Source organism: Cupressus sempervirens, chromosome 7 (assembly GCF_028749045.1).
Source record: "Cupressus sempervirens isolate cs-2001-9-10 chromosome 7, ASM2874904v1, whole genome shotgun sequence".
NCBI lineage: Eukaryota > Viridiplantae > Streptophyta > Pinopsida > Cupressales > Cupressaceae > Cupressus > Cupressus sempervirens.
This window is the reverse complement of record NC_143124.1, coordinates 798,765,514-798,779,681: the sequence shown is the minus strand read 5'-3', so window position 1 is coordinate 798,779,681 and position 14,168 is coordinate 798,765,514. Positions and strand designations below refer to the sequence as shown.

Sequence of the window (14,168 nt, the reverse complement as noted above, 5' to 3'; positions counted from 1 at the left end):
CTCTGAACATCCTTAATCATAGAGGATGAGCTACCTGTGAGAAGAAGATCATCAACATATAGCACAAGCATCAAAACCTCAGCCTCAAGATGTTGAATGTAGACTGTAGGATCAGAATGGAACGAGTGAAGCCTGTAGAAAGTAGAAAAGATTCCATCTTCTCATACCAAGCTCGAAGGGTCTATTTGAGACCATACAATGAGCGTCGAAGTCTGCAAACCAAGGTGGCATCCTGCACAAATCCTTGAGGTTGCTCCATGTAAATCTCCTCAATAAGATCACCATGCAAGAATGCACTCTTCACATCCATCTGAAAAATGGGCCATCCCTGTGAAGCTGCGAGGGATAAGACAAGGCAAATAGAGTTCATCTTGGCGACAGGGGAAAATGTCTCAGTGTAATCAATATCCTCAACCTGTGAAAAACCCTTCGCAACAAGACAGGCCTTGCGCTTATCAATGGAACCATCAATAGAAAACTTAATATGATACAACCATTTGCATTGCACTACCTTTCTTCCCTTAGGAAGAGAACAAAGATCCCAAGTATGATTTTTCATCAAAGAAGAATACTCTCCCTCCATTACACTGTCCCACTCAGGATGTCTTATTGCTGCTGCAAAAGTATGAGGATCATCACAAATAGCATGACTTAGAAGACTAGAACCCACAGTATGTGAACGAGTGCCACAATAAGTGGTAGGGTCACCAGCTAGCGATCCTGCATCCTCAACTATAGCTCGAGCCCATTTAGGCATCTGGGGAGGATCCTGTGGCAGAGGTAAATGGGGATCAACATGATCATCATCCTCATCATCTAGAAAAGAGATTGGAAAGGATGAGGGAGTGGTGGTAAGTGAAGTAGACTCTAGAGGTGGGGTATCTACTACAGGAAGGCGCTCATCAAACTGGACATCCTATTGAAATAGGACCTCTCTAGAATCAGGATCAAACAACCTATAGGCCTTAACATCCTCGTAGTAGCCAACAAAAATGAGGTGTTGGCTCTTCCGATCCATGGCTCTCCTTTGAGCATCTGGTATAAATGCCCATGCTTCACTACCAAAAACTCAGAATGAAGATACATTAGGGTTGACATGAGACCAAGCCTCCTCAGGAGTCATATTTCAAATTGCCTTGTGAGGCATCCGATTCTGAATATAGTTGGCACAATTGACTGCCTCTGCCTAAAAATACAAATCCATGGACCTGGACTGAATCATACAATTAGCCATCTCTCGAAGGGTTCTATTCTTTCGTTTAGCCACACTATTCTATTAAGAGGTGTAGGTGTAGTGCACTAAAAACTGATGTTGAAGAGCATGTTTAGAGCAAAAATCCCTGAAAGCTTGGTTCACATACTCCCCCCCCCCCCCCCCCCCCCATTATCTGTGTGTATCCATTGAATAGAAAGACCTGACGAATTCTCAAAAAATGTCTTAAAGACTCAAAATGAATCGAAGACATCAGACTTGTACTTCAAAAAGTACACCCATGTACATCTAGAGAAGTCATCAATGAAAGTAAGCACACATCTAGCACCTAAAAAAGGAGTGGGAAATGACATGAGGTCACTATGAATCAACTCCAGTGGTGCCAAAGCACGAGTGGCTCATCCATGTGGAAAAGGATCCCTATGTTGTCTACCAAGTGCACAACCCTAACAAACACCATCTGTATAGAAAATCTAGGGAAGCCCAAGAACAAGTACCTATGTGCTCATCTGCTGAAGATATTTGTAATTGACATGGCCAAAATGCTCATGCAAAAGTTTGCTTACTAAATCTGCATGTGCAACAAGACATGAACCTATGTCATCAGAAGACTCAAATCCATCAAATCTATAGAGGCGAGATGCAGAGTCAACACTCCTAGTAGCCACAATCATCTGAAAATCATGTAAGTCCCCAATAACCACATCATGTGGTGAGAACTCAACTGTCTTACCAAAGCTAGAGTGGCAAATCTGATAGATAGACAATAGGTTCATTGAAATGTCAGGGACAAGAAGAACATCCTGAAGGAAGCCCCCAACTAATGCAACAAAACCAGAACCCATGATGAAAAGATGTGATGAGTTCCCAACAATAATCTAGGAAGTAGGAAAAGGGGCAAGTGAGGTGACCAACTGCTGAGTGTTTTTCATATGGTGAGAGGCACCAGAATCAAGAATCCAAGTAGGCCTAGAAGTCATAGCTTGTGCAGTAACAGGATGACCTTTCCCTGTAGGGGGGATGCAGACTTAGGAGCTGAAATATGATGCTCCTGCATGGCTTCTTCTAAAGCTTCTAAACGTTTCCAACACCTAGAAATAGGATGTCCATCCTTTCCACAAAAACTACAGGTCTCGATTGATTTCTTCTTAGTCTTGGAGGTAGACTCAATAGACTTTGAAGTAGGTTTACCCTTGGAAGGGTTAGCTAGAGGTTTGGCATCAATTTTTGGTGCATCTTTCTTCGGTTTGGCTTTTTGTTTTGGTTTCCCTTGAGAATTTTGAGCAACCAATGCTTGGCTGGAAGAGCCAAAGGCATCCACCTATTTGTTCTTAGCCTGTTCCTATGTCAACTAATCAAAAAATGTCTCAAATGAAGGCATTTGATGTCTATTACCCAAGGCATCGATGGTGGAGTAGAAAGTTGAAGAAAAGATCTGATACTGTCCTAGCAACTTTGAGAGTATCAAAAAAATACACTCATCCTCAGTTTTATTTTTACCACATCCCTGCAAGACTGTACGTAGAGACTTGAACTTCATCAAGAAGTCTTCAATAGTGGGAAAGTTGGCTGGTGTCAAAGAAGTCAACTTTGCATCAAGCTGTAGAGCCCAAAACTCATTCACTGTGCCAAACAACATGTGGAATTTGGTCCAAATAGCCAGTGGAGTGGTCGAACCATCCAAGTGAAATAGTAGACTATCTGAGATGTTCAGTGCAATTAGTCCCATGGCTTCATCCATTTTTTTTTCTGTGCTAAAGAACCTCAAAAGGGCACTGCAGAACAGGTTGCTTCACATCTAAGCATGAACATAAGCCTCTTGACATGAGAAGCCTAGTCATCTATGTCTTCCAAGTGTGAGAGTTGTGTGGCCCGAGTTGAATCATAGAACGATCCAACATTGAGAGAAAGAAAAGATGGAAGTAGAAGGGTCTGATTCTGAAGCAAATTATATAATAGAAAATGCTCACACCCACAATGAATAAAAATATCCCCCAAAACCAAAGAAACAATTATGGAAAAACACAAAAATTGAGAAAAGAACCTAGAATTTAGATGTAGAGAAGAGGAAAACAGAAGCCTCTACTTCAATGAAAAATTTGGAATCACAAACAAACTCAGAATAAACAAAAACTAGCACCAATGTCTCCATCTTTGAGTTAGCTTTCTGGCACTTCTTTTAGATTGCAAAAATATGTCTATATGCTCAAGTTATGAGCAAAAAATTGACTACAGGTCCAAAAGAGGAGCTCTTTGGAAAATTACAGACATTTTCATAAATTTGATGCCCGTACGACCATTACCAGGCCATCACTGGAAAAAATTTGGTGGTCAAAAAAATGATGTTAGTAGATGGAAAGTCATGTCATCTTTCCAGAAAGTGACATCAATAGAGGGTACAAAGGGATGACATCATCTGCCAAGAAAGTGATGTCATCAGCCAAAAAAGTTGTACGATGATTGGCAAATGACATCAGCAGAACGTAAAATCATGTCAACAGCAAAAAAATTGTCAGTGGTGTCAGAGTCGAGGAAATAGGCACTAAGCCGATGGATGTGGCGTGTTTCGGCTGCGTCGCTAGTGTGGGCGGCAGTCGAGTGGCCCACTGGCGGTGGCCAGGCTTAGGTAGAGTAGTGGTGGTGTGGTTGACTGTGGTGGCTTGTGAGCGGCGCGCGAGCTACGCGACAGTGACTACGCAGTTGCACTTGGGTGGTCACTTGACTACGGCCTTTTTAAACCATTTTAAATTTTTTTTTCGAAAAATGCGTTCGTACAGCCTCCTTGGGGGGCTAAAAAAATTTCCCAGATGCCCGAAAGCCAAAAATGACAAGTTTTTAGTATATTTTGATTGCAAATGGCCTTCCAGATCCAATGGTGGTGTCCATTTAGGCCCAAAGTGCCCCAAAAAATTTCCCTTCACCCTTTTGAAGAAAAAAACTTTGAAAAAGGTAGGCTTTCTAACTTTGAATCATGGCTTCAAGAATCTTCAGATGAGGAAGCAATAGGTCTGCTCTGATACCATGTAGAAGTTGAGAAAACCAACTTCACAGATCCTCAAGAACACTTGCATGTAAATATCCTACAATCAAAATAAACCAGAAAACAAAAAAAGCAAAGCTTTGAAGTTCTCAAGAATGTGAGAGCAAACATGTATTCTAAGTTATGAAAACAAAATACAAAAGTTCAACCTTTAAAGGTGAGTGAAACCCTAGAGGGAAAATGAAAATAGGTTTGTACAATATAATTAATATAAAATATTAATTATATGCACCTAAGAGAGCTAAAACAACTAGAGTAATAAACAACTTACTCTAACACCATCTAGATGTGTGTTATGTAAACAAAATTATGAGGATGTTGATCATCTTTTATTTAGCTGTCCATTTTCCCAAAGATGCTGGGAATGACTTAGATACATGTTAGGGTGGTCAATGCCTTTTCCAAAATCATTCGTTGAACTCCTGAAAGGATGGCTTGCAAATTTGGTCAAGGGCATTTATAATAAACTCTGGAACATCTGTCCTTTCATCCTAGCATGGGAAATTTGGAAGGAAAGGAATTGACATATTTTTCATAACTTAGAATTGAAACCTAAAAATTTAACATTAAAAATTGAAGCTAGCATAGTTGAAACAACTAATTCACATCTCAGAAATGCTTAGAAAGAAGAAGGCTCCTTTTCTATTTGGGATGGTCAAATGAAGAAGAATTGGTCAAACTTGATTAACCCTCCTCTTCTTTATGTTAAGAATAGCAAGGAGGCAAGAGAAAGATGTAAATGGTCACCCCCTCTAAAAGGATGGGCTAAACTCAACTTTGACGGTGTTTCCAGAGGTAACCCAAGTACAAAAGGTATTGGTTGTATCATTAATGATGATACTGGTCATTGGGTAGACAAAAAAACCATGTCTATTCAGCCGACTTCCAATAATCTCGCAGAATTAGAGGCTTTGGATTAAGGTTTACAGTTGTGTCACAAGTTAGGTTTATCAAAAGTTATCATAGAAGGAGACTCTCAGATTATTTTAAATGCAATTAGAAAATGAGCGACCGCTAATTGGGTCCTTAAAACTAAGCTAGAAGAAGTTCTTGTACTTCTAGATTAGTTTGCAGATAGTAGGATTTGTCACATTTTTCGAGAAGGTAATCAAAAGGCGGACTATTTAGAAAATTTGGGGGTTGATGGTGTCAATTCCTTGATTATCAAAGATGTATCTCCTATACCTAGTTTATAGTTTTAATTGGTTTATTTAGATTTCTATTTAGTTTTATTTCCTTAATTTTCATCATTAAGTTGGGTGGGCCATTTATTTTCCCATGTTTTCTTTTCTATTATTGGTCTTTTTCTCTTTGGTCTCATCATCATTTAGTAGTTAAGTCTCGCCCCTATTTAGGTTAATGCGGGTGACATCATTAGCTGTCGTCATGACAGAGTGTGCTTCTAGGACATTCACCTGCCTTTTTCTTTTTCTCGGGTGTCACCTTCCATCACTTTCATTTGGTGCTTTCTTACCCTGAAGATAGACTCTAACATCAACATTTATCATACATCCAAAAATCACACCATGGCATTTCGTGGTAATGTCAAATCGGAGAGATGGAGCAGAATTCTTAAACTGGTGGATGGCATGACCAGGATCGCTGTAAGAAGAGCCATTGGTGAAGGGGTTTTCAATTATAAGTTTACATGGAGGATGAATAGTGATATAATTGGCTCTTTCATTGGCTGTATGGCAAGAGTGAAGGTTGAGCCATGGGCCATTATCAAAATCTGCTACAACATCTTTGAGCTAGTTTGGAGGAAGGGTCTTGAGAAAGCAGTTAATAGCATAGACGACAAACTATGTATTCCTCTTTCAAAGAAATATATGGATTTTCCTCTAGGATCCCCTGAATTAGAGACAACCTATCAATGTCCTTCTCTGGTAATTCACATATTTTTTTTCCTTTTATTAGGATTGGCCCAAGATGGAGGCAAGTATTCAGTTCCTCCTTTCATGGAGAGGAATTGTTGTGGAAGAGAGCAGAGCATGGTTAACTAACTACCTCAACTTGTTTAATGCATACATTTACCCTGGAGTGGTCTTCAACAATATTGATGCCCTAAACTTCTATACTTTGAATTCAGAGAAAACCAATAGGGCTAAATTTAATTTCAAATTCTCACCAAATTTCTATGTGGAGAATCCTAATGATATCCTTGAAGTCATTATGGTGTTTTGGAAGTAAAGTGTTATCTCTGGTGTTCTTATGGGAAGTTTTACCCTTTTGGAAGATGGTTAGACGAAATTATATGTATTAGGGATTTGTTTTATAGACCTCTGTTCTATGCTATGGTTATTGTAATTATCAATACATTTTTGACATTTTATTGTATGGTAGTAGCAATCATGAACTCTGGGTCCTTGATATGAGACTCTTTATAGATTTAGATGTGTGGAGGTATGGACTCATCCTAAATTCTATATATATATATATACAACTAATAACAAGAAGTTTGGTTTATTCTATTGTCCCTTTAAGTGTTTTGGATTTGGATGCCCTCATGGCTTTTGGTTCCTAAGCTATATTTAGAATAATATAATTATATTGCTCTAATTTTATGGGATGGTGTGCTCTAATTTTGGCCAGTTTTATGGCTTTCATGGATTGTTAGGTTTGGCTCTTAACGATTTGTCATTTTGGTTTTCTCTTGTCTCCTTTTATTTGTGTCTCATTTTTTGGGTTTTCTCTATTTTTTGATTTCTTATGTTTTCCTTGTTTTGTTCTGTAGTTTGAGACTCTTTTGCTCTCTTAGGGGTCTTTTTTCGTCTCTTCTTGTTTTTATTTTCTCCTTCTTTCTTTTCTCGTGTTGGTGTTTTTGGTTTCTTTTGGTTCTGCTTTCCTTTTTTCCCTAGGCTACCTGTCTAGGTCATGTTGTTTCTTTCTGTGCCCTTGGTTGTTTTTTCTTTGTTCTTGATGAATGGTTGCCCCTTTTTTTTGCTGTCCTCTTAGCTCTTCAGTTTTGTTGGGACTTCCTTTGTTTGTTCTTGGTGCTTTTGTACACTAGTTTTAGTTTAAATCGTGTGGTTAGTGGCTTAGTAGTAATTCTTTGGCAGTTCTTCATTTCATATTCGTTAAATACCAAATTGTTAAGCTTTTGAGTGTGAAATGTAGAGGCTATTCATTCTTTATCCATCACAGTGGATGTGAACATTTTTCCTTTCATTTGATTTCTTAAGGCAGACATAGAGCTCAATGCTGGAAATATGGATTGGTCTGTATGATCTTTTTTAATTTCTCATCTGAATGAGATAATTAAAGAGTGCTATATTTGTACCATAAGCTGGTTCTCTATCTCTATGCTTTGTAATAGGGCAAGATGGGTCACTACTAAGATATTTTGACAATTCAATGATAGAGAACAAGCATTTTGATTGGTAGTATTGCTTCTATCCATATTTAATGTGATTTTATAATTGTTTTGAGTATCTGATATAGAAATTGGTGAGGTCTATGATCTTATTATTCTAAGCTTTGTTTTGATGTATACACTTAGATTTTGATTCTGCTTGAAAGATAATATACATAGAACTTATAGATTTCCTCTATTTGGGTTAACTTAAAGGCTAGTATGTAGTTTTGTGTGGTCCTATTTCTTGATGCCTTGAGTATCGAAAGCTAGACTAGGTGGTAGTAGTGTGCCCCCTATGTCTCTTGGTATTCTTTCTGAATAGGTAGATTGTGAAGATATTTAGACAGATGGATTTGTTTGATTGTTTCCTCTGTATTAGTCAATATTCAATAGTTGAGTTTTAGTCAATGTTAATACAATATTTAGTTTTCTTATCTACTCTTATTTCCCTGAAGGCCCTTTAGGATATTTTCTTATTCTGCCTTAATGTATTGTTTAGTGTAGATTTATATGTTTTCTATATCTTGATAAGTTTAGGAGAGCATATTAGATATCTCTTGATATAGTTAAGAGCTATGTTAATTAAATGAGTTTAGTAATTACAATTTATATCTAGATAGTTTCAATGTTCAAAGAATTTTGTAGTTTTATCATTAACCAATTTGATTGGCAAGATAGTTAGATAGGGATGTTCATACTTGGCAGCTATGTAAGAACATAAAGAAAGTGATGGAACTTCTTTAAGAGATCTTGTGATGTATCAAGGAGCTTTATGCTCAAATAATTTTGTTTAAATCTGATATTTATAATGTAATATCTGAGATAAGAATAATTTGATTGGGGTATGCCCCTTTTATGTTGTAATAATAAAGGACCATGGTCCTGGGCTAGATTGGAGGTTTTCTTTCCCCGTTCTTTCCTACTAGTGCCCATTTGAATGGTGGAACACTATTGTATTTATTTATATTATTGACAATCAATTATCATGGCCATTGGCCGTTTACCGATATATAAAAAACATTGATTTGTGAATATAATATGAGACTTATATTTAATATAGCAATAATATTTTTAAAGGAGAAAATTAAATTAAAAAATTGTAACCTTTTTTATGTTTATTAAAATAACATATACAAAACATTTATAAAAAAAGAGTAGAAGTCAACAAAGATTAATTACACAATGATGGAAAAGTTTAACGACACTTCATATACTAATAGACCATTAATGTTCACACCAACAACTAATTGCTTTTTTGTTGTGAATGAAATTAACTGATCATATTTAAGAATATGATCATATTTCAAATATTTTGAAAATATATTAGGTAAAAGATTGATAATACATATTTTAAGATCACCCCAATACATAGCCAATCTAATATAAGTAGAATCCAAAATGATACTTAATAAAACTCACTTGTAGTTAGTTGATACCTCCACAATCAACTTTGAAATAGGAAACATGCTAGCACTTATGGGAATCTAGGCTAGGAAAATGTACTATACATACAATTTACTTCTGATGAAGTCAAAGCTGAAATATTTTTATCAACTTTTGTTAGATTTTTAAAGTATGTAAGTTGTAATTTTGTGTTGAACTTTTTGTGTGATGAATATTGTAACATTTCGGTTCCTTTGGAATTGTTAGAGGCTGTGTTGACCTGTACAAAAATACAATTTAGAAAATCAGATTAGAAATAAATTATAATAAATTTATAAAAATAAATTTAAAATTTTGATATTTTAAACTAGCATACCTTTTTGGTATAAATGGATGGTCAAAAAATGGCATGAGTTGAGCACGAGGAATCATTCTTTTCCTCAACATCTTAATTTCTTCTTCTTGCAGAAACTACAAAAAATACACTCACAAATAAAATGTCAATATAACTTTGATCTAGGTTTTGAAACATCTTAGAAATTATAAAACAAAACTCCATTTAAAGGAATATTACCTTTTGAAGTCTTTCTTGTTCTAGCTTTTGTTGCTCAAGAAAATGAAATTTCTCTTTCATCTATTTACAATAACAAAAAAAAAAAAACATAAAATTATATTTTACAATTAACTAAACTTGAATACAAGAATTCAGATTTAACAATATGGCTGCAAGAAACTTATTTAGAATTATAGAAAATTTAATTAAAAGTAGAAAAAATAAAATTAAACAACTTTTAAATATAATTTTTTAAAATTTGAAATGAGAGAGCTTGGGATCAAGATCCTTACTAAATGATCAAATTGAGCTCGTTCAATTGCTCTAATGCTACTATGAAGTTTGACATCTAAGGGCTTAGTTTTTTCTTTGACAGGAGGTTTCAACAAAACCTGGGAAATTCCAAAACATAAAGGTTCAATGGTATAATATGTATTTTGACACAACAAAAATCAATAAGAAACCTTTAAATAGATCAGAGATTTAATTGAACTTACTTGTGGTTCATCAGTTGTCCATGGCAATCCTTGTGCACGAGGTACCCGATACTTTTTCTCTTCATCTAATTTTTGTTGGATCTTTTTTATAAGTTGTTGTTCTTTCATTTGACCTCTTTGCTATAAAACATTCAATCAAATTTTATAAAATAATCTTATATTTAAAAAAAATATAAAAAATATAATATGATTTTATACCAAACAGAATAATTAAAAATATGACATGACAAGCCAAAAAAATTACAATCAGCTTATACCTCTGTCCTTAGCCTGAACGGTTGTGCAGAGGTGACTTTAACTTCTTTCTTCCATTTCCAGTCCCAAAGTGAAGAAATAGATCCCTTTTCTGAATTAAAATCCTGAGAATCAATTCCAAATAGTTAATTAAATCAATGAATTGGCTTGGCCCTATTTATAAACCACAATAATAAGGTAAGATTGATGTGCTGACTTACTTTCTTGCATTTTCTTCTGCAACCAAAACTGCACAGAGAGGAAAGGAAAGAACAAATCAAAACACAGATCTAAAATGGGCATTCATAAATTCTCAACGGAAATTTGCTTTATACAAGACATTCTAGAAACTTCTAGAACCTTCCTGAAACTTCTACAAACTAATACTTCAAGTTAAAATTAGTCGTTTACAAATTTCCTGTGATTTATTTGAATGTTTTTTTATCTTTCTAAATTTGGGAACAACAATAGTTCTACCAACCCAAGCGCTCATGCCAAATTTGCTATTGTTTAATATTTAACTTTATACTCATGATTTTCTCAACATCTTAATAAGCTGTTACCTTTATCTAATGATCTGATAATACGATGTCATTATATATCAACTATACAATCATGATATACAGCTGACTTTTAATTCCTAACCATATCATAATCTCAAAAATTATATGGAATAATTATCTACAAACAAAGATAAAGATAGGAGTGGATTATGTTTTGTGGTTGAGGTTGGTAGTTCTGTTCGTCAATGAGTATTACTGGTTTTGGCTTTTGAAAAATCTAAGGAATAGTTGAAGTGTTTCTTTCCTTTATATGATTGTCTCTTCACCTTATGTGGGGTTTTTTTATCAGATCCTCTTATGGAGCACTTAAATAGCAACGTTTGTTCTTTAATTTTAATTTTACTTTTAATGGGCACCGTCTATGATCATTTATTATCAATCTATAACTATCTATAACTGTCTGATGTGTTTTATATATTTAATTTAATTTATATTTGTTATTTGAAGCAATCTACAACTAATCAGTGTAGTATTTGGTAAGTCTAAATAAAAATAACATTTAGCTACCATTGTCTTCTCAATCATAACTATATGATGTGATTTATTCAAACCTAAACATTTTATAATCTATTTTATATTTTTGAATCGAAATTGCCTTCAAATAATAGAAACAATTCATAAATTATTATGAACATAATGTTTGGTAAGCCGAAATGAAAAGATTTATCTAGTTAAGATTATATTATCAATCTATAACTATAAGATGTAGATTACATATATAAATTTACTGGAATCTAAAATATTTTGAAACTATTTTACATATTTGAATTGAAATTATTTTTTAAAAGAAGAAATTTATTAGTCAATAATATAGTGTTTTTAGACAGAATTGTTCTATCAATCTATAACTATATGATGTGATTCAGGTATATCAATTTATTCAAATCTAAAATATTTTGAAATCCCATCACATATTTGAGTTGAAATTATTCTGAAGTGGTTGAAGAAACTATATGCTAATTAAAAGTGATTGGTAAGTTTAGAGAAAAAAGAGATATTCAGTCAATTTGTCCTCTCAATCTCTAACTATATCATGCGATTCACATAGATAAATCTACTCAAATCTAGAACATTTTGAAACCCATTTTTTGAGTTAAAAAATATCTTCAAATATTATAAAAAAAATTATAAATCAATTAACATAATATTTAATAATTGTAAATACAAATAAATATTGATCTCTCAATCTATAATCATATGATGTGATTCATAAATCTAAAATATTTTGAAATACATCATAAATTTTTGAGTTTAATATTATCTGTCAAATATTAGAAAAATCTTATAAATCAACTAACATAATGTTTTATAGATCTAAATAAATATCTAATTAAAATCTTCTTCTAATTCTATAATCACATGATATGATCTACATATATAATTCTAAAAAATCATATATAAATCTAAAAAATTCTAAAATTCTTTTATATTTCTGAATTATAAATCTACAAATTGAAATTCCTTTTATATTTTTAAACTAATGTTGTCAAATAGTCAAAGAAATTAAGCGTTCAGCAAATCTAAAAACAAAAGATATATTTTTTAAAGATTGTCCTCTAAATCTATAACTACATAATATGATTCACTTTAGTGAACTCAGATTTCTACAATGAAATCTTTTTTCTAAGTTTGATTGTGTAACATTTTTTATCATCAACCTTGATTACACCAAATGATCTATCATCAGAATGCAAGAGAGCCCCATCCTGATAATAGATCATATAGTATAATCCAAAATAAATCTACTCAAATTTAAAAACATTTTGAAACACATTTTAACACGTACAAATCTTTCCAAAAAAAAAACACTAAACGAGAATGATCATAAGATTCTGACCTGTAATCACTAGGCACAGATGATTGAGAGCTCTGCATCTCATCACTGTGATCACCCCCATTCTTGTGATGGGACTCTTCTGAATCAAAATAATCAGAAGAAGAAGAAGAAGTGAGAGAGAGAATATTAGGGTTTGTATTTGTGTTAGATTGCCTCTCAGCCAATGGTCTATGATCACTATTCGTCGACATTGTCATTCTCCATCTCTCAACCTTATTATTATCACTATTCTCCTGTCCAGATCTTGCACCAACTTTTCCATTACTAACAATTCTCCTCCTATTTGCTGCAAAAGGCAATGCATTGGAGGATTTAAACGCCATGGCAGGATCTGAAGGAACCTTCATATTCTCAAACGATCTTATCAATTCCTTAACTCTTCCCTTCTCGCTTATCACATTGGGCTCCAAATTCTCCATGGATTCATTGCTGCTTCTTTTTCTCTACCCACAACGCCTATAAACTTGTAGATTCAGAAACTTCAGCCGTTAAAAACTCCCACAATTCAAATATGAAAACAAAACAAAAGGAGGCCAGTAAATTTGGAGAATCAGAAATTTCAGCCTTAAAAAACTCCCAAATTCAAATATGAAACAGAAGAGAAGGGTGGCAATGAATATGGAAAAAACTAAATCTCCGCCCAAATGTGAATCAGTTGGGATTTGGTGGAAAACTTGGTGGAATTTTCTGACAATGATGAATCAGGCACCCCAACGGCTACTTGTATGGAATGATTTAAATGAAACTACCCGTTGCCTTTGCCTCCCTCGCAACAAGTACATGTTATTTATTGCTAATAATTGGATTATGATATGATTAGATTAGTTATGTTTGCTGGTGACTCGTTCTGATGGAAGGAGCACAACACCTACAAAACAACTACCTGATGTTTGTTTAAGTTGAAGAATGGTGTATTTAGTTAGAGGGCTATTGTTTGTTGTTGGGAAATGTGGTATAATGATGTTTTCATTTTCACCATTGAAGTGATGGGAAGCTTGTACAGCCCATTGCCCCCATCAAATCCACTCCACAACAAACTTTTATTTTTTTAAAATAATGTGTTTATGCCCAACTAGGTTCATGGGTCCTCATCAATTAGTTGCATAAAGACAATATCTTGTCTACTCAAAGTTTTGGCCCCTCCACTTACATACCAATCATCATGGAAGGACATGAAAAGGTCCCATCGAGGGTGAAGAAGCTTCTCAAATGGTTGCATTAATGTTTCCATTGAAAATATTTCCAAACGGTTTCATGTGTTCATTTGTCAAATTTGTCTTGAATCTTAACTAGATTGTTTGTTTCGTACAAAAGTCATGACAAGGTATGAGGGGCATTTTGATTTTGATTGTCAATATTTAGATATTTTCTTGCATCAATTAAAGATTAAGTAATATATGGATACAAAGAAACGGTTTTGTTTAATTAGTTTTTATAATTATAGTGATCATTATAATTTATTTTTTAATGAAATAGTTTATATATAAGAGAAT

General features: G+C 34.0%; 1 protein-coding gene across 1 annotated transcript; it reads right to left on the bottom strand.

The window, feature by feature from the left end:
* Positions 1–8,907: 8,907 nt before the first annotated feature.
* Positions 8,908–13,435, bottom strand: LOC149549777 (microtubule-destabilizing protein 60-like). Its single transcript, XM_089794966.1, has 8 exons — positions 12,676–13,435; positions 10,497–10,524; positions 10,299–10,400; positions 10,042–10,161; positions 9,838–9,936; positions 9,566–9,625; positions 9,368–9,462; positions 8,908–9,271 (listed from the first exon to the last, which is right to left on the bottom strand). Exons 1-8 carry the CDS (start codon positions 13,092–13,094, stop codon positions 9,169–9,171), a joined length of 1,026 nt encoding a protein of 341 aa, XP_089651092.1. The 5' UTR covers positions 13,095–13,435; the 3' UTR covers positions 8,908–9,168.
* Positions 13,436–14,168: the final 733 nt, after the last annotated feature.